Source organism: Salmo trutta, chromosome 1, assembly GCF_901001165.1.
Source record: "Salmo trutta chromosome 1, fSalTru1.1, whole genome shotgun sequence".
NCBI lineage: Eukaryota > Metazoa > Chordata > Actinopteri > Salmoniformes > Salmonidae > Salmo > Salmo trutta.
In genome coordinates this window covers 7,811,850-7,831,988 of record NC_042957.1, presented here as the reverse complement: position 1 = coordinate 7,831,988, position 20,139 = coordinate 7,811,850, and the positions used below count along the sequence as shown (strand labels likewise).

General features: G+C 42.4%; 2 protein-coding genes and 1 long non-coding RNA gene across 3 annotated transcripts; all 3 read right to left on the bottom strand.

The window, feature by feature from the left end:
* Positions 1-2,709: 2,709 nt before the first annotated feature.
* emc7b (ER membrane protein complex subunit 7b) lies at positions 2,710-11,616 on the bottom strand. Its single transcript, XM_029703997.1, has 5 exons — positions 11,234-11,616; positions 10,506-10,625; positions 5,313-5,451; positions 3,957-4,037; positions 2,710-3,484 (listed from the first exon to the last, which is right to left on the bottom strand). The coding sequence occupies exons 1-5, from the start codon at positions 11,467-11,469 to the stop codon at positions 3,329-3,331; spliced, it is 732 nt and encodes a 243-aa protein (XP_029559857.1). The 5' UTR covers positions 11,470-11,616; the 3' UTR covers positions 2,710-3,328.
* LOC115156588 (uncharacterized) lies at positions 4,039-5,306 on the bottom strand. The gene is made up of 2 exons (XR_003868297.1): positions 4,504-5,306; positions 4,039-4,451 (listed from the first exon to the last, which is right to left on the bottom strand). It is a non-coding gene; the product is annotated as an uncharacterized LOC115156588 (long non-coding RNA).
* Positions 11,617-12,732: 1,116 nt separating the features above from the next.
* katnbl1 (katanin p80 subunit B-like 1) lies at positions 12,733-19,419 on the bottom strand. The gene is made up of 10 exons (XM_029703894.1): positions 19,231-19,419; positions 17,853-17,981; positions 17,543-17,580; positions 17,017-17,308; positions 16,519-16,634; positions 16,345-16,395; positions 16,170-16,259; positions 15,976-16,080; positions 13,611-13,704; positions 12,733-13,434 (listed from the first exon to the last, which is right to left on the bottom strand). Exons 2-10 carry the CDS (start codon positions 17,970-17,972, stop codon positions 13,402-13,404), a joined length of 939 nt encoding a protein of 312 aa, XP_029559754.1. The 5' UTR covers positions 17,973-17,981; positions 19,231-19,419; the 3' UTR covers positions 12,733-13,401.
* Between the last annotated feature and the right edge of the window lie 720 nt (positions 19,420-20,139).

Below are 20,139 nucleotides of genomic sequence, written 5' to 3'. Positions count from 1 at the left end.
TAGATCCATCTGTGAGGATGAGTAACGCTGTATACTGTTCCACTACCACGTCCCTCTTCATGTCAAATGTTTCCTACATAAGCTAATGTGCCTTTGTTCGTCCGGAAGTCTGGCGATGAAAGACTTGTATTGTGAATGGATCGGTGTTGACCTCGCTACTGTATTGTGAATGGGTCGGTGTTGACCTCGCTACTGTATTGTGAATGGGTCGGTGTTGACCTCGCTACTGTATTGTGAATGGGTCGGTGTTGACCTCGCTACTGTATTGTGAATGGATCGGTGTTGACCTCGCTACTGTATTGTGAATGGGTCGGTGTTGACCTCGCTACTGTATTGTGAATGGATCGGTGTTGACCTCGCTACTGTATTGTGAATGGATCGGTGTTGACCTCGCTACTGTATTGTGAATGGGTCGGTGTTGACCTCGCTACTGTATTGTGAATGGATCGGTGTTGACCTCGCTACTGTATTGTGAATGGATCGGTGTTGACCTCGCTACTGTATTGTGAATGGGTCGGTGTTGACCTCGCTACTGTATTGTGAATGGATCGGTGTTGACCTCGCTACTGTATTGTGAATGGGTCGGTGTTGACCTCGCAACTGTATTGTGAATCGGTCGGTGTTGACCTCGCTACTGTATTGTGAATGGGTCGGTGTTGACCTCGCTACTGTATTGTGAATGGGTCGGTGTTGACCTCGCTACTGTATTGTGAATGGGTCGGTGTTGACCTCGCTACTGTATTGTGAATGGGTCGGTGTTGACCTCGCTACTGTATTGTGAATGGGTCGGTGTTGACCTCGCTACTGTATTGTGAATGGATCGGTGTTGACCTCGCTACTGTATTGTGAATGGATCGGTGTTGACCTTGCTACTGTATTGTGTGATAGTATGCTGCTTGTGTACCTTTGATCTTATCAGTGAAATAATCCCAATTGAAAAGTATCATTAGAGATCCTCTGAATGCTCTTTTGTTAACACAACCTTTATGTATAACTGCTTGGGGGATGGGCACCAGACCACCAGGACACCCACCTAGCGGACAGTGATCCGAGGTGACTAGGGACACCCACCTAGGGGACAGTGTTTAAGGTATAATTACAGAAGCCGATCAACAAATGACCCCACATTCTGCAGACTGCTTTCAATATGCTTTATTATTGTCTACCTATCTGTTGAACAGGAACGATTGAAACCATGTCTATGTACAAAGATGTTCACAGAGGACAAAGTGGCACCAGACCACCAGGACACCCACCTAGGGGACAGTGATCCGAGGTGACCAGGGACACCCACCTAGGGGACAGTGATCCGAGGTGACCAGGGACACCCACCTAGGGGACAGTGATCTGACTGAGTGACCAGGACACCCACCTAGGGGACAGTGATCTGACTGAGTGACCAGGGACACCCACCTAGGGGACAGTGATCTGACTGAGTGACCAGGGACACCCACCTAGGGGACAGTGATCTGACTGAGTGACCAGGGACACCCACCTAAGGGACAGTGATCTGACTGAGTGACCAGGGACACCCACTTAGGGGACAGTGATCTGACTGAGTGACCAGGGACACCCACCTAGGGGTCAGTGATCTGACTGAGTGACCAGGGACACCCACCTAAGGGACAGTGATCTAAGGGACTCATATGGCTCATGGGTCTCTGGGCTACAGTAGCTAACCCATCACGACTGTTCGGTTTCTGGATCACATCAACATGACCTCTCCTGTGAATGACATGATTCATTTCAAACACTGCCTATGTGCCATGAGTGTTACAGAGAACAAAGAGACACCCACCTAGAGGACAGCAATCTGACGGTGACTAGGGACACCCACCTAGAGGACAGCAATCTGACGGTGACTAGGGACACCCACCTAGAGGACAGCAATCTGACGATGACTAGGGACACCCACCTAGAGGACAGCAATCTGACGGTGACTAGGGACACCCATCTAGAGGACAGCAATCTGACTGAGTGACTCATGGTGAGGTGAGCATATCTGAGCGCTGGTCTAAAGTAGACATGGAATGAGGGGTCATTTCAGATGACCCCCTACACCAATATTGTGTTGAGAAACAGAGCAGGTGGCTGCCCCTTCACTAAAGCAGAACACTACATAGGGAATAGGGTGCCCTTTTGGACACACAGGGATCTCTCCCATGTTAGACAGGTCTGTCAATAGTCATTCATCATAACAGGTGGCCTTACAGTAACCCTGTGTGTAATTTATAATCCACAAGGAGTTTTCATTGAAGCCATTTAAATCACAGAGAACACATTTTAATACACCAACCCAATGCTTTATACATGGCCAGAGCAGTGCACACCTGGGGAGAATTGAGACATAAAACTAACATTGTTCCTCGTTAAACCACTTCCATGTGGGTTAAGCACTGATTGGACTGGTAGATTCATTTATCAATGCTTATTTAAATCAGCGATGTTCCACGTCCCGATAACAACCTCCAGACATTCCAATGAGAGTTCTAGAACATAACTGAATCAAGCCACAGCGAATGTCTGGCGTGAGCAGTAGATAAACGGCTGTGTGTAAGTGAACGGCGGCGATTCAACACAGTCTTCAGGAAATAAAAAGAAAATGGAGGGCGGATTTTCTATGGTCAGATAGGACAGCCGCCCGCTGAACACTGCCAATGTTTCCTCTCCAAGGAACACACTAGACACACTGGACACAACAGAGAAGGAGACAGTTTCACCAGCTACATTTTATTTTACGTTGGTATTTAAATAAGTCTGTTTAATAATTAAAATGCAATCCATTGTACAGTCCATTCACAGTCATATTACCTCGGGCCCTAACTCCGAAAAAAGAAGAACATCTCAGAAAATGTGATATAAGCTCTCATTCAAGTAGTGGAAGAATTAGAATTGACATAGGACTGATGTTGCAGTAAAGTAGTACACATACACACGAGGCTTGTTAGAGACTTATTATCCCATTTACCCAAGGAGACCAGGGTTAAACCATAAGGAGTATAATGAAGGGACCAAGAAGCAGGCATAACGTCACTCACAGGTACAACGCAAAACATCAAATGAAGAGTAAAATCTTTCTTTTATATCGAGTTGAAGTTACCAGTGCAAAAAAAATATATAAACATCCATCTCTCAAGCCTTGTGATATCCTCAGTCATTTCACTTACAGACTTGTATTTCAGACGAGGGAAAACCCCTGCTCAAAAAAACAATTGTACAGACGAATGAAAAAGCTCTTTTTAAAAATCGTATTATAATTTCCATGGCATGACCAGTTACAGTGGTTCCTCAGGCCCGGTGGGCCCGGGATACATGTAATGTTCTGGTACTACCTCCTCTTGACTGCTGGGCGGCCACTAGCCTTGCTGCCACCTACAGCCTTGGTGCTGGAGCTCTTGGACCCGGAGAATAGCTTGGTCATAAACTCAGACACGTCAGGTAGCTCAGGGTTGGGGTTCAGCATGTTCATTGACTGCTCCATTTCCTGGGAAGAGAGAGGAACGAATGAATACACATGATTAGTATCACACAGGTAAGACGTGCTTCACATTAGTGGTGGATGAGGTAAGTTCCCCCTTACTGTCAAGTGCTAGGCTATCTATATCTCAACACAAGCAATACACGATTTGGGGCTCCCGAGTAGCGCAGCGGTCTAAGGCACTGCATCTCAGTGCTAGAAGCGTCACTATAGACCCTGGTTTGATTCCAGGCTGTATCACAACCGGCCGTGATTTGGAGTCCCATTGGGCGACGCACAATTGGCCCATTGTCGTCCGGGTTTGGCCATCTTTGCAAATAAGAATTTGTTCTTAACTGACTAGTCAAACTAAATAAAAAACAAACCTCTTGTAAGGGGGAAAGAGAGGCTAGGAAATGTAACAAAGAATGGATATAACACGTCCATCAGAGGCTACCTATTTCACTACTACAGCCTAGAGAAGAATCAGGGTATTTACCTTCCTCATCTCAGGGTCGTTGGTATTGACAACCTTAGGTAGCAAGACGATAATCAGCAGAGGAAGTACCATCATCATGACCTGGGGAAACAGAGACATGTATTAATCAGCAGAGGAAACCAGCATCATGACCTGGGGAAACAGAGACATGTATTAATCAGCAGAGGAAACCAGCATCATGACCTGGGGGAAACAGAGACATGTATTAATCAGCAGAGGAAACCAGCATCATGACCTGGGGAAACAGAAACATGTATTAATCAGCAGAGGAAGGACCAGCATCATGACCTGGGGGAAACAGAGACATGTATTAATCAGCAGAGGAAGGACCAGCATCATGACCTGGGGAAACAGAGACATGTATTAATCAGCAGAGGAAACCAGCATCATGACCTGGGGAAACAGAGACATGTATTAATCAGCAGAGGAAACCAGCATCATGACCTGGGGAAACAGAGACATGTATTAATCAGCAGAGGAAACCAGCATCATGACCTGGGGGAAACAGAGACATGTATTAATCAGCAGAGGAAACCAGCATCATGACCTGGGGAAACAGAAACATGTATTAATCAGCATCATGACCTGGGAAACAGAGACATGTATTAATCAGCAGAGGAAGGACCAGCATCATGACCTGGGGGAAACAGAGACATGTATTAATCAGCAGAGGAAGGACCAGCATCATGACCTGGGGAAACAGAGACATGTATTAATCAGCAGAGGAAACCAGCATCATGACCTGGGGAAACAGAGACATGTATTAATCAGCAGAGGAAACCAGCATCATGACCTGGGGAAACAGAGACATGTATTAATCAGCAGAGGAAGGACCAGCATCATGACCTGGGGAAACAGAGACATGTATTAATCAGCAGAGGAAACCAGCATCATGACCTGGGGGAACAGAGACATGTATTAATCAGCAGAGGAAACCAGCATCATGACCTGGGGAAACAGACATGTATTAATCAGCAGAGGAAGGTCCAGCTTCTATTGTTTTTTTTCTGATACTCGCAAGGGGGCCTCTGTGTGTCTATTACTCACTAGTACATAACATCATGCAAATGACATGCAAAAAGGCCCTATTCAAATGTCCCCTGTTAGGGTGGCATGGATACTGGTGGCATGGATACTGAAGGAGCGTTGTGACACGTTTGGGTGCATGCATGGGAGAGTAAAGTAATTGCAAAACAGTAATACTATAACTACTAGCGGAGTTGGACTCTCAACCAATCACAAAGCTGCACCTTCACTTTACTCAGCATTGGACGACACAGCATGAACCTCCTACAGTACAAGCGCCAAGGAACACAGTGAACGCTGTTCTGTGTCATTCACATCTGATCATCTCACCATGGGATTCATGAGGAAGTCAGTCCACCCCCAGGTCTCTCTCTTCATGAAGTAGGTGTGTGGCCCAGAAGACCTCAGCTGGAGCGGGTACGGCTGGCGGATCACCTCAGACGTCTTGATGAAGTTCACCAGGCGGGCCCTGTGAAGTCAACCACAGCTTAGACATCAAGTCGTCTCCTTCCCTGCCATGAACACTAGGTATGAGCCTGGCAAAGAGGCTAGACATCAAGGGCCCTTCTCCTGGACACAGGATAACACTAGACTCACACTGAGGATAGACATCAAGGGCCCTTCTCCTGGACACAGAATAACACTGAGGATAGACATCAAGGGCCCTTCTCCTGGACACAGGATAACACTACTCACACTGAGGCACTTTCACTGGGACATCGTGAACAAAAGTATGTGGACAAAGCATTGTGTTTTCAAACAAAACTGTTTTGTTTGCCTCCCTCAACAACCATCACACCCTGCACAACACTACGAACTAGAACTGACCCCAATTAGTCAACTAGTCGATTGTTAGGCTGTTGGTCGAGAAGTAATGGGAGGCTTCTCAAAGTAATGTTCTCTTCACCTCAAACAACAAGCAAACAAAGTCTGTTTTTACATCCATTGAGAATTACAATAGTTCCTCAATGTAGTTGTAAAATCTTTCCAGCCCTCTCTCTTTCGATAACCACTCAGCGTGAAAGGGAAAAATGTCATGCTCTGATCCAGTGGAAAAGTCATAAAATAGGCCTAACTGATTACTTCTTATCAGTGTGTGACTTGGACTGAAATAAGTTCCTGTACTCACTCACGTACACACACACTCACGTACACACACACACTCACGTACACACACACACTCACGTACATACATATATACAGATATATATATATATATATATATATATATATATATATATATATATATATATATATGCAGGAGCTCCACAATACTTTTGAGCTAATATTCTATAAGAGGAACAGGAGCTCAAGCAGTAGAACATTTGAGGTGCCGGTACTCAGCTCTGGTGAGGTCCTTCCCAAGTCAAGCACTGCTTCTTATGCCTTGAGCAAATAGCCTACAGCCGTCTGTCCCAAACTCACTGGCGCGGGAAACTCCGCTAGAGCAAGCGTACAATGTTTCAAATTCATTGCAGACAGGCCATGTGTAGCCAATGTGATTTACAGGATGTTTATTTTTAAAATCAGGATATTTTCTACCTGCAGGTTGCAATGTTTTTATTTGTTGGCTTTATGAAGCCTATTTATACATAATTGGCAATATAAGTTACTTCTTAGGTTTGTATCTATTTCATTTAGATTTGGACAGAAAGCTGATTAACCACATGACAATGATTTTGGAGATATGAATAAATTATTATAAACTTTAACAAAAATGTGCATATGAAAACCATAACTGGCATGCAGATCGGTAGAAATGGTAAGATAAATTGCCATTCCACATGAGAAAGGTTACCGACTACTCGTTTAACCTATTACCGGCAACTTCAGGAAAGTAATGGTAGAATCTGCGAAAGCCAGCAGGAGGTGAATAGTTGGGGCAGGATATGTTTTTTCCCCCTTCTGGTTATCTAGATCTCTGGCGCCCTCTTGAGGCATTAGTCTTATTTCATCAAACCGTAAGCTTTAAGTGTCAGACAAGCTCAATGCATATAGTGGACTTTATTAAAACACATAGGGTGTGTCTATATATGGAAAAATACACCCTTAAAAATGTTGACCAATCGATTGGTCGAAAGAACAGACGACTTTCGGTTGACCAACACCCTGCACTAAACATCTACCAACTGCACCCATTTAGCATATGTAAAGACAATATTAAATTGAGAATAGTCTGATAGGTGAGAATATCATCACTTGTGAATGATGCCCAGCGTGTGCAGTCCAAGGCAAGAAACAGCGCATGCATTTTTTGCGACTCATGCACCATTTAGCCCAGCCCATAGGCCTATATGTTTTGATAAGCACTTTACTCCACTTTAGAACCAGTGTAGCCAACCTACGCATATTAAACATGTAATAGCTGGAAGTGCTTCTTCCATTTGATATTCGAGTGCAGGCTACGGATGACTTGTGTAGAGTATTTATGATTTAAAATAAATAAACATCCATTAGTAGGGTATATGCTAAAACCCAGATTAAATTAAGATTAGTTTGATGGGTCAGAATATGATCAAGTGCTTGTCAAATTGTGAATGAGAGACAGAAAGTGTATGCAGCCAGTAACTGAAAAATCATTAGATTCGAATCATCCAGTTTTAGAATGAATTAAAAATCAAAACACATAGCCTGAGGTTTTAATCACAACTAGAGTTGAATAAATAACTAAATTAAGCATATAGGACGACGTGTTTGAAATGATCACTGTTTTTTTTTGTTTTTTTTAAAGGGGTGGATCAGCTTAATATTGCGGAAATAATGTAGCTTCCAATGTAATTGTCTGCATCATTTCCAATCCCCCATATATTTTTGGGGTAAATAAATACAATATATACATATATATACACACACACACCTATATAGACATACTTTTTTTTAAAGAATATACCTTTATTATTCCCCGCAAACCCTACCACCCTTCCCCCAATTGGAGAAAACCAACAAACACTTAGGCTTCTACAGTTTATATATCTTATACACATTTTACAGAAACAGTCTATTTTACAATAGTTCTTTTTTATTTGTTTTTAGTCCTGCCTCTGATGTCCATCCAGTTTGATTTCTATTTGTAACTGTGCTATTTCACAAAAGTTCTGAACCTATATACAGTCGTGGTCAAAAGCCCAGCCCATAGGCATTGTTTGTCACCAAACTGTTCCTGGATGGTTGGGAGAAGTTGCTCTCGGCGGATGTGTTGGTACCATTCTTTATTCATGGCTGTGTTCTTAGGCAAAATTGTGAGTGAGCCCACTCCCTTGGCTGAGAAGCAACCCCACACATGAATGGTCTCAGGATGCTTTACTGTTGGCATGACACAGGACTGATGGTAGCGCTCACCTTGTCTTCTCCGGACAAGATCTTTTCTATATTTGTGTCATTCTCAAAACTTTTGGCCACAACTGTACATTTTACAGACCCCGTATGATTTACATTGGTTATCAGTCCCACCCTTCATCTCCATTCAACACCTATCTATCTCTCATCGTCATCCATTTTGGATTGCTATTTGCCATATATTTTTCAACTGTGCTGTGATGCTTCACAAAAGTATTGAACCTTTCTATTCTCATAGCTTCTACAGATTGTAAATTAAAAATAAAAATGTTTGCTAAAATATTTATTATATTATTGATTGATTGACTATGGCTTTTCAAATCACCCAGTATTGCTATCTGCAGTGTTAGTTCTAGGCAAATGTTGCAATTCTTCAGCCATTCCTGGACCTGTGACCAAAAACGAGCTACATATGGACAATACCAAAATAAATGATCTAATGACTCTGCCTCCTCACAGCAGAATCTGCAGAGCTGGGAAGATTGTATCCCCCATATATATAACATTCTATTGGTTGCAAGAATTTTGTATAGTAGTTTAAGTTGAAAAATTTGAAGTTTTGAATCCGGTGTTGTTTTGCGTATCAATTCATAAACCATGTGCCATGGAATGGGTACATCAAAAATCTCTTCAGTCTTCCCATGATCACTTTGTTACCAGCTCAAGAATAGGTGCATGTGCACACCCCCTCTGAAATCATTTGGGACAAATATCCTCTTTTTTTATTCAGCTACGTACAATTGTATTCTTCATACTATCCAACGAGCCTCACAACACATGTAACCACACCAGCCCAAGACCTTCACATTGGCTTCTTCACCGTCGGCATCGTCTGAGACTAGCCACCAGGACAGTTGATGAAACTGTAGGATTAAACAACTGAACAAGTTTTGCACAAACTGTCAGAAACCTTCTCAGTGATGCTCATCTGTGTGCTCGCCATCCTCATCAGGGTATTGACCTGACTGCAATTCGGCGTCGTAACCGACTTCAGTGGGCAAATGCTCACCTTCAATGGCCACTGGCACTCTGGAGAAATGTGCTGTTCATGGATGAATCCCGGTTTCAACTGTACCGGGAAGATGGCAGACAGTGTGATGTTGTTGTGTGGGAGAGAAGTTTGCTGATGTCAGCATTGAGAACAGAGTGCCCCATGGTGGCAGTGGGGTTATGGTATGGGCAGGCATAAGCTAAGGACAACTAACACAATTGCATTTTATCGATGGCCATTTGAATGCACAGAGATACCGTGACGAGATCCTGAGGCCCATTGTCGTGCCATTCATCTGCTGCCATCACCTCATGTTTCAGCATGATAATGCACAGCCCCATGTCTCAAAGATCTGTACCCAATTCCTGGAAGCTGAAAATGTCCCAGTTCTTCCATGGCCTGCAAACTCACCAGACATGTCACAGTCTGAACATGTTTGGAACACTCTGGATCGACGTGTACGACAGTGTTCCAGTTCCTGCCAATATCCAGTAACTTCTCAGTCATTGAAGGAGTGGATCAACTTTCCACAGGCCACAACCAACAGACTGATCAACTTCATGCAAAGGAGATGTGTCACGCTGCAAAAGGCAAAATGGTGGTCACACGGGATACTGACTGGTTTTCTGATCCACGCCCCTACATTAAAAAAAGGTATCTGTGACCAACAGATGCATATATGTATTCCCAGTCCTGTGAAATCCATAGATTAGGTCCTAATGTATTTAATTCAATTGACCGATTTCCTTATATGAACTGTAACTCATTAAAATCTTTGAAATTGTTGCATGTTACGTTTATATGTTGGTTCAGTATTTAAGCAAATCTTGTCTGCTAAATTAACTAGAGTAGCCCACAGCCATACTGTATGGTATAGCCAGATCAGGGCCTGACATAAGGATGACTCTGCATATGCTATTCTGTTCTTCTGAAATAGGCTACATTTTCTTAATATCCGGTCAATTCTATAGACCTGCCTAAAATAAATAATGGATGTATTGTGACGTGCAGGCTGTATTAAACGGTTGTATTAGACCTTTTAACATGTAGATGTTCCAAAAGGTCCAAATCAGTGGCTTTTTAGGCTATGCTAAACTTGTTCATGTTAATTACGGTCAATTACCAGAGACCAGCAGTTATTTGCATGACAGTTACTGGCTGAGAAACTTTCAAGACCATCACAGCCCTAACTGTACCTCATTTTCCCCTTAGACGTGATGTCCACACGGACTGCTTCAAATTTGTATCCAGGTGAGATCACTTCCACAACGTAGGATCCCGAAGGAACATCATTAACGACAAAACTTCCATCAGTTCTGCAGAGAGACAGAGTAAGTCAGGGGTTTCAAAGGCATCAATAAACATCATACAGTAGCCAAGCTCAGTTTGATCTAGTATTATAATGAGCTAAATCGTTTCATAACAGGTGTTGGGGCCCTTGGCCAGAGTGGGAGATGTATCAAAGTGGGGGAGGATAATAGAACAACAAATGGTGTAGCGCCTCTGTCAATGGCCAAGGTGCATAAAGTCAAGATGGAGGAATTCAATGGTGAACACTGTATAATACGGCGAACATAGCAAAATTAGGCATTTGAAAGATGGAGGCCGCCATCTTTATGCATGTCCGCTATTCTGAATAATTAGTTAACCAGCTAACTACGTTACCCAAAATGGAAACGCTGGACACTAAGCATAGTCTCAATTAGCTCTCCATCTCAATCACCAGTCATTTGTTTAAACCATAGACTGCGATGATAACACCGATAAGGTTAGCTAGCTGTCAACTAAAAACTAGCCTCGCAGCAAACGAGGATGGCCACTAGCGTGAACACAGGGCCCCGGTTAGCATTAGCCCTAAGTTAGCACAACAATCCTACCGCTGTAACTACTAGCTGTTTTTCGTCGTCCAATGCTAAAGTATTACCTCAAGAAACCTATATACTCCTCTCCCTCTACCGTGACTCGGGCTGACGAAATCCAGTCTTGAGTTTTCACCCCTGGAACGATTGCCCGACCCTCGATTTTGAAACGATCTCCGTTTGGTTGAAAAGAGCCACTCGTCGCGATAGGCCCCGATTCCATATCACTGAAACAGCACGCTAAAATAAACATAGCCTGTAGAAAAAGGCATATTTCTGATAGCCTAACATGCAGCCACATGTTTGCTTGCAGTAGTTCAACAACGGTACGTTTCCTATTCGTAAATAACTATAATAGATTCGCTGAAAATCATGTATCCGATGAACAGGTGAATGTTTTACATCCGCTGTCAGTGTCACCGCCTCTGCGTTGGGGACATGCTGACGTCACTTATTAAAAAAAAAAAAAAACTTTATTAACACTGAAGAAAATACCCACAATCCCTGTGTGTAAACATACCCCGGTGTGTATACATACCCCGGTGTGTAAACATACTCCGGTGTGTAAACTGAGATCTGTCGATAGTAAAAACCTCTCATGTGTGGAACGAAAGGAAACAAATGATAATGGGCATTTACGAGCAAGTTTGTTTTTCCTCCATTTCAAAGCCATTGTCCCATTATCCTATTTAGTTTAATGACAAACGTTACTGCCTTAGACAAAATTAGAAGCCTCAGAGCATTTTCTTCCAGGTAAAAACGTTTTGGGCATGGCAGTGACACTGACAGTATAGCAAGATTCAGCGGTGGAAAAAGTAAAGATACCGTAATTGAAATTACTTACGTAAAAGTCACAAGTAAAATAATACTTGAGTAAAAGTATTTGGTTTTAAATATACTTAATTATCAAAAGTAAAAGTAATTGCTAAAATATACTTATGTATCAAAAGTATAAAATAATTTCTAATTCCTTATATTAAGCAAATCAGACGGCACACTTTTGTTTTTTTAAATTTACAGATAGCCAGGGGCACACTCCCAACACTCAGACATACTTTACAAACAAAGCATTTGTGTTTAGTCAGTCCACCAGATCAGATGCAGTAGGGATGACCAGGGATTGTCTCTAAGTGTGTGTATTAGACAATTTCTGTCCTGCTAAGCATTCAAAATGTAACGAGTACTTTTGGGTGTCAGGGAAAATGTATTGAGTAAAAAGTACATTATTTTCTTTAGGAATGTAGTGAAGTAAAAGTTGTCAAAAATATAAAAAGTACAGATAGCCCAAATAACTACTTATGTAGTACTTTCAAATATTTTTACTTAAGTACTTCACACCCCTGGCAAGATTCAGATGGACATCTTTCCTCATTTAGATCTTTGCACAAACAGAAGCTAAATGTTATCATAAAACAAGTGCAGTGAGTCTTCCTTTTCCAAGCAATAGCCGTTCTCAGAAAAATATTGCATTTGTTGTCAAATATTGTCTCATATGACCATGGGCATTACAGAAGAATATCAAGTTTAAGTGGCCATTATGTTTTGAGAAATAATTCATTCCAGACAGATTTTTGCTAATTTATTTGAAAGATTATTAAAATAATCACTGTATTTACACTTTTACAGTCAAACATTCATGAACAAGAAAAAAAGCTACGACAGGAAAAGCTCTCATAACTTAAGACTGCAGTAGTTTCAAGTTCTTGATTCGGGACATGAGGGAAGAAATAAGATCTGAAACCAGGAAGGGGAATTCATTACGTTATATCCATGATTCGTGCAGGTTTGCACACCATGGTGAAGAGTGCTGTGGTGGTGCAACAGAGCTTGGCACTTCACAGAGCAGCCCAGACCCAGTCTCAGTGTGCATCCAAAATGGCGTCCTACTCCGTTCAAAAGTAGTGCACTATAGAGGAAATAGGGTGCCTTTTTCAACCCAGTCTCAGGGAGGTCAATTGAAGTATTGCCCCTTCGCAAGACACCGATCCACTTCAATGTGAAGCAGTCATTCCTGTTTTTTTTTTCCCCAGAAAGAAAAAGGTTCCTTCCTCCATTGTAAGTGTCTCTCTAGTTGTGATTGACTGTGGGAGTTGCTCAGTTCATCAATTCACTTAGAATAGAACAGGGTTCCTGTATGTGTGGACCATGGTCTTGTCTTTAGTCTCCAGGTAATGTTCAAACAGCTATATCCGGCAGTAGTGGTCGCTTCCTCAGTGCTACATTGATTGATTGGTCAACGGAGTTGTGATAAGTAAGACTCAATGGCCTGGTGAGAGACAGAATTGAGAGAAGAGACAAGTGAGAGAAGTCAATCTAGACTCCATCGCCTGAAATTAACAAAGGAGGTGAGAAGTTTGACCTTGCAGGTGAAATGTTCAACTATATCTATCTCTCTGTTCGTCTCATTGATCAATAACATTAAGTGTAGCAATGACACCTTACCTTTGCCATCTCTCCTGTAGTTCCTGGAACTAAACTTAACTGGGGCCCCTCCACCCAGAACTCCTTCAGCTGCTGCTTCATGACTTGGAGGTTCCTGCAAACAGAGGGTATTATAAGCATTCACCCCCTTTAAGTCATCCATCTACACAAAATAGAGCATGTCAGTATAAAGATATATATTTTTACATTCAATAAAAATGAAATAAGCCACATTTTACGACTATTTTAGTTAACAAGTAACATAAGTTCTATGGACTTAAATAATAGGGGTTGACATGATTTTTTAATGACTACCCCTTCCTCTGTCCCCCCCCCCCCCCCCCCCAACCACACACACACACACACACACACACACACACACACACACACACACACACACACACACACACGGTCCCTCAGTCAAGTATTGAATTACAAGCACATATTCAATTACAAAGAACAGGGAGCTTTTTGGAAAGTCTCATAAAGTAGGGCAGGGATTGGTAGATGGGTGTATTAATCTAGCCAGACATCAAAAGATACAGTAGACCTTCTGAACTGAGCTGCAGGACAGGAAGGAAACTGCTCTGGGATGTCACCATGAGGCCATTGGTGATTTTAAAACAGCTACAGAGTTCAATGGCTATGATGTGAGTACTGAGGATGGATAAACAACATTGTAGTAACTCCACAATATTTACCTAAATGAGTGAAAAGAAGAATACAAATATTCCAAAGCATGCTTCCTGTATGCAACAAGGCACTAAAGTAATAGTGCAAAAAAAATACAGCAAAGGAATACACTTTTTTCCCTAAATGCAAAATCTTATGTTTGGAGCAAATCCAACACATCACTGAGTAACCGCCTCCTTATAAATCAAACATGGTGGGGCCTGAATCACGCTATAGGTATGCTTGACATCGGCAAAGACCGGGGGGTTTTTAAGGATAAAAAGAAAGCAATGGCAAAATCCTAGAGGAAAACCTGCTTCAGTCTGCTTTAAACCAGACACTGGGATAGGAACTCACCTTTCAGCAGGACAATAACCTTCAACACACAGCCAAATCTACACTGGTGTTGCTTACCAAGAAAACAGTGAATGTTCCTGAGTTGCCATGTTACAGGTTTGACTAAAATCTGCTTGAAAATCTATGGCAAGACTTGAAAATTGGCTCATCAGTAAGCTAAAGCGCCTGGGACTAAACACCTCCCTCTGCAACTGGATCCTGGAATTGGAAAGGGTAGGCAACAACATCTGCCTCGTTGATCCTGGGTCGAGAGTGTCAATGTTCCTTGGTGTCCACATCACCAACAAACTATCATGGTCCAAACACATCAAGACAGTCGCGAAGAGGGCAAGACAACGCATTTTCCCCCTCAGGAGACTGAAAAGATTTGGCATGGGTCCCCAGATTCTCAAAAAGTTAGAGCTGCACCATCGAGAGCATCCTGACAGGTTGCATCACTGCCTGGTATGGCAACTGCTCGGCATCCGACCGTAAGGCGCTACAGAGGGTAGTGCCTACGACCCAGTACATCACTGGGGCCAAGCTTCCTGCCATCCAGGACCTCTATACCAGACGGTGTCAGAGGAAGGCCCCAAAAAATTGTCAAAGACTCCAGTCACCCAAGTCATAGACTGTTCTCTCTGCTACTGCACAGCAAGCGGTACTGGAGAGCCAAGTCTAGGTCCAAAAGGCTCCTTAACAGCTTCTACCCCCAAGCCATGACTGCTGAACAAATTTATCAAAATGGCCACCTGGACTGTTTACATTGACCAACCCCACCCCTTTGTTTTTACACTGCTGCTACTCACTGTTTATTATCTATGCATAGTCACTTTACCCCTACATACATGTACACATTACCTTGACTAACCTGTACACACACACATTGACTCGGTACCCGTACCCCTGTATATAGCCTCGTTATTGTTATTTTAGTGTGTTACTTTTTATTTAGTAAATATTTTCTTTACCAATAATGCAGTTCAAGAAATGGTGTTAAGGGCTTGTTATATTCGGTGCGTGTGACAAATACAATTTTATTGGAATACTGACTGTATCTAATCAAGGTATATTAGTGATTTATTTTTCATTCATCTTCGACAGAGTATTTTGTGAAGATTGTTTACAAAAATGACAAGTCCATTTTAAATCGCACTTTGTAACAATAAAAAGTTAAGAAACGCAAGGGGGTGAATACTTACGCTTCTAATGTTAAAGGTAGAATAACCGATATGAAGTTAGCAGTACCAGGGAAACCAGTTGGGGAAACTTTTCCGCAAAACAAAGACAACACGAAGCAAGAGGCTAATCTCCTCAGAACAGCAGCTGTACAGCAGCTATTACACTGCAGACAGCAGAGTGACAAACACATAAATACCTGTCCTCTGAGAAGCTGTCCAGCAGGCTCTTGCCGTTTGTGGAGAGTTCTGGCCACCATTTCTTAACGACGGACTGAACCCAGTGTAAAACCACAATCAAGTGTCTGGATAAGGAACAAACAGAAATACATCAGAATTCAGGTTTCAGCAGTTGGACACAGCAGCAGTTGTTCAGTTCCACAGCTGATCTTACTCTTCATATTCACTGGTGAGGATTGATTTGACTTGTGGCAGGAGGTCTACACAGCAGCCCAGTGATATGCACGGAGTTTCATCTTGAAGGCTACAGGAGCAAAACAAAGAGAGTGTCACAAGTTGACTCATCACAGACATACATGATGATGTTTAAAATCAACTGTGACACTCACCTTTTCGTTATAACTGGTAGGCAATCAAGAAGAACGCCTGTGTCTTCAATTCTATGGAACAAAGACAAGAGTGTTTATTGGACATTAACGCGTTGATTAATCATTTAAAAAAAAAAAAAAAATGTATAAGAAGTCCTTCATACATGAAAATGTATCAAAAGTCAGTGTTCCTACCTGATCAAGTATGCCACTAGTTCGCTGGCGTTTCTTCGCCATAGTGTCAGAGCTACATTTAATCTGAGATTTCTTCCAAAAAGCACACGTGTCATTGCATCATGGTCCTTCGATAGCTGGTCAGGAAAGAAACCCATAGGGAGGGGCCGATACAGAACATGTCAATAAAATCCACTTCAACACTCAACGATCCAAGGAAAACAATGCAAGTGACATTTTTCTTCCCAATAAACAGAGTCTACAAATCTATCCCTTGAATCTACTCACTGTGCAAGGATTGGAAAGGTATGGGGGAATATGGTGACAATTCTAACCCTCTCAGATCTACACAAGTCTCTAAAGCATAGGGGCAAGGGTTCGATGGTGGGAATGGACAGTATGAGGTGAAGTAGTAGTCCGTCCCAATGACTGCTCCATACAGGTCTGCAAACATCAAAGGATCGGGGGGCCTATGGGTTGTGGTAGGGAGTGAATTGGGGCCGGCTGGTAGTCTCTCACCTCAGTGAAGTAATCACTGTACTTGTTTCCCGGCCCTGCCATCTTGGAACCAGCCTCTGCAGCAGAGTTCACAGGGAACATGCAGTTGTCATTGTAGTGTATGGCCTGCACTTTCTCTGGGCAGGTCAGTTCATTCTCCTTGTTGGCCATGTCACAGACAGCCCGACCTGCGGGGGGCACTCTGCGGCGTACACCTGAGCTCACCAACACACTGTGACGCGACGACAACTTCCTCTTGTTGCACACAGACACTCGTTTGGCTTTGATGCGTGCACAACGACTCACTGGAAATCTGGTGGGGGGGGAGAAGGAGGAGTCCAGGTGAAGAAATGTAAGGATGTTGTATTGATACCTACACAGTGGTTGAGTATATAGACCAGACACTGTGGCAGTGTTTGGAAAAATGTTTGGGAAAAGTCAGAAAGGTGTTTCAATGTCAGATTTTCCCCAGTGACTGAGCAGCTGTGACTGCAGTGCTAAGAAAGGCAGCTTGTGCATTGGATCCACATAGACCTGGAAAACTCACCGGTCTTTATCTAGTTCTTCCTTATTTAAAAAATCCACCTAAAACAAAAGGATAGGAGATAAAAACTCCTACAGTTTTCTTTAACATATTTGGCTTAGGTTAGTAAACACTTCTTGGTTCATATTCATAACATAATCACTATAAGATTGCATTTCTTGTCTGCATTAGATTTAACACTAGTGAAAACGCCTTCTCGTCAATGCTTACATCAATCTAATGTTTTCATTTAAAAGACAGGGATTGTGCAAGTGCACACACTCGGGATGGTACCAAGTTAAACACTCCCCCCCCCCCCTTGAGATCCCCTCACCTCCTTCATGTTCTTGTCCGCTGCAGAGTGGTTGCTGACGTGATGGAGAAATCCATGAGGTTTGCCCTGGTTGAGCTGGAGGAATTCTCTGCCTTGCCCATAATGACTTCCAGAGGCCATAGTAAGTCACTATTGAAAAAATAAATCAATAAACAACACTTAGTCAACACTGTAAACGGCATGCATTTAACGTGTACACACACACACACTCAACATGCCAAAGTGTCAAGGCAACCTCCTTAACCCAACGTTGTCTGAATTGTCACCTCACTTTCTGAAACAACCTCGTTAAATATGATGCACAAGAAACATCTGTCAAAGGCAGGAATTGCTATGATAATGAAAGTCATTTACTAGTACGTGTTATTGTAGGAGTTCATGACCTGGTCACACACCTCTTTATAAAACAAGCGTTGTTTATGTGATGACAGCCAGTGCTACTACTAGCTCTTATGACTCCACTGTGTTTCAACTAATTACAGAGGAACAAGTTGGTCTAAATTCAAATTGCGGATTACATCTTGCTGTTGTTGTCCTGTAACAGGTTTAGCTAGCTAGCGTTGTAAACAAGTGCCTGACAACAATGCGCTAGCTAACTAGCGTTAACAACAACAACGAGGCGTTGGCTATGCTGGCCACACAATTTACTTAACTATCTAGCTACTACTACTAGAAGCAAACTAACTAGCTAGCTAAGTTAAAAAGCAGCAAACATTGTTACATGATCTTAGCTAGCTACCTAACTAGCTAGTTAAGTACACATTTGTTAACTAGCGTTAGTTACAAGTTAACCTTGCCAGTACGCGGCAGTGTGAGCCGTCAACTAGCTAGTTAGTACTTTAGCTAGCTAGCATTCTAGAACAATGAGCTACGAGCTCAGTCAGATTAGCTACATTCTAAATTAGTCTAACTAGCTAACTACGTGTCTGTTTGGATAGTTACATGTCAATATACTAATCTCACCAGACTGTCAATAACAGCAACATCCGTTAACTAGCGTAAGGACCGTTAAATAGCAGGGAAGCTAATTACAAAAGTGCTAATGAGACCCGTGACAGCGTCTATGATGATGGGCCTAACGTTAGCTGGCTTGCCCCGTAAAGCATTCACCTTGGTCAGGCTAACAGAGTTGCAGAGCTCAAAACCAACAACCGAGTCAGTTTACTTTTTACAAGTAACTAAGTGTCCTTATTAGCTAGCTGGTTAAAATTTTCAATACCAATAACTTAGCTTGCTATAGCTAAAAAATAGCTAGCTTAGCAAAGGGTGGGTGACTAGGCAGGCAGCTAACGTTAGCTATGTTAATTTTCAGCAATAATATGGCTAGAACAAAGTTGATCCAGCAACTAATTCAGTAATGTCCAGCAATTTTACCAACCGTCACATGTTGCGAAATGTCTTGACTCTCCTCAGAAATGTAGCTAGCTATGTCCACGTAGAAGCAGTAAGAAGACAACTGTAGAGTATAAACTTGGAATAAATGTTTAGCTAGCTGCTTTTCAAGTTGAATTCCCGTTCAGAACCGTTCAAATGACTACAGCGTCTGTATTACTCTGCAAGGATCGTGGGATTGATATTGCAAAGAAAATAGTGACATTTTAGCGGCGCCTAGAGGTAAAACGTAGAACTACCACGTCTCATATTTGTCTGTCCTAGCCCGCCATCCAGTGTTAGATTTATGGGCATTTACACATGTTACTTCATAAATCATATCAAATGCTTGCTTACGAGCCCTTCCCAATGATGCAAAGTTAAAGAAAAATAGCAACTCAAGATGAATAAAATACAGAAGAATGGAGCTATATACAGGGAGTTCCAGTACCAGATCAATGTGCAGGGCTAATAGCTATATACAGAGAGTACCAGATCAATGTGCAGGGGTAATAGCTATATACAGGGAGTACCAGTACCAGATCAATGTGCAGGGGTAATAGCTATATACAGGGAGTACCAGATCAATGTGCAGGGGTAATAGCTATATACACACATACACGAGAGTACCAGATCAATGTGCAGGGTAATAGCTATATACAGGGAGTACCAGTACCAGATCAATGTGCAGGGGTAATAGCTATATACAGAGAGTACCAGATCAATGTGCAGGGGTAATAGTTATATACAGAGAGTACCCGTACCAGATCAATGTGCAGGGGTAATAGCTATACACAGGGAGTACCAGATCAATGTGCAGGGGTAATAGCTATATACAGAGAGTACCAGATCAATGTGCAGGGGTAATAGCTATATACAGAGAGTACCAGATCAATGTGCAGGGGTAATAGCTATA

Coding starts and splice junctions, on each gene's coding strand:
- emc7b (XM_029703997.1), bottom strand. CDS start 11,469: ATGTGGCTGCATGTTAGGCTATCAGAAATATGCCTTTTTCTACAGGCT. Junction 5,452..10,505: donor ACGTCTAAGGGGAAAATGAG/GTACAGTTAGGG, acceptor TTGACTTCACAG/GGCCCGCCTGGTGAACTTCA. Junction 3,485..3,956: donor ACGACCCTGAGATGAGGAAG/GTAAATACCCTG, acceptor CTCTCTTCCCAG/GAAATGGAGCAGTCAATGAA.
- katnbl1 (XM_029703894.1), bottom strand. CDS start 17,972: ATGGCCTCTGGAAGTCATTATGGGCAAGGCAGAGAATTCCTCCAGCTC. Junction 16,260..16,344: donor CTACCAGTTATAACGAAAAG/GTGAGTGTCACA, acceptor TTGCTCCTGTAG/CCTTCAAGATGAAACTCCGT. Junction 16,081..16,169: donor CTCACCAGTGAATATGAAGA/GTAAGATCAGCT, acceptor TTCCTTATCCAG/ACACTTGATTGTGGTTTTAC.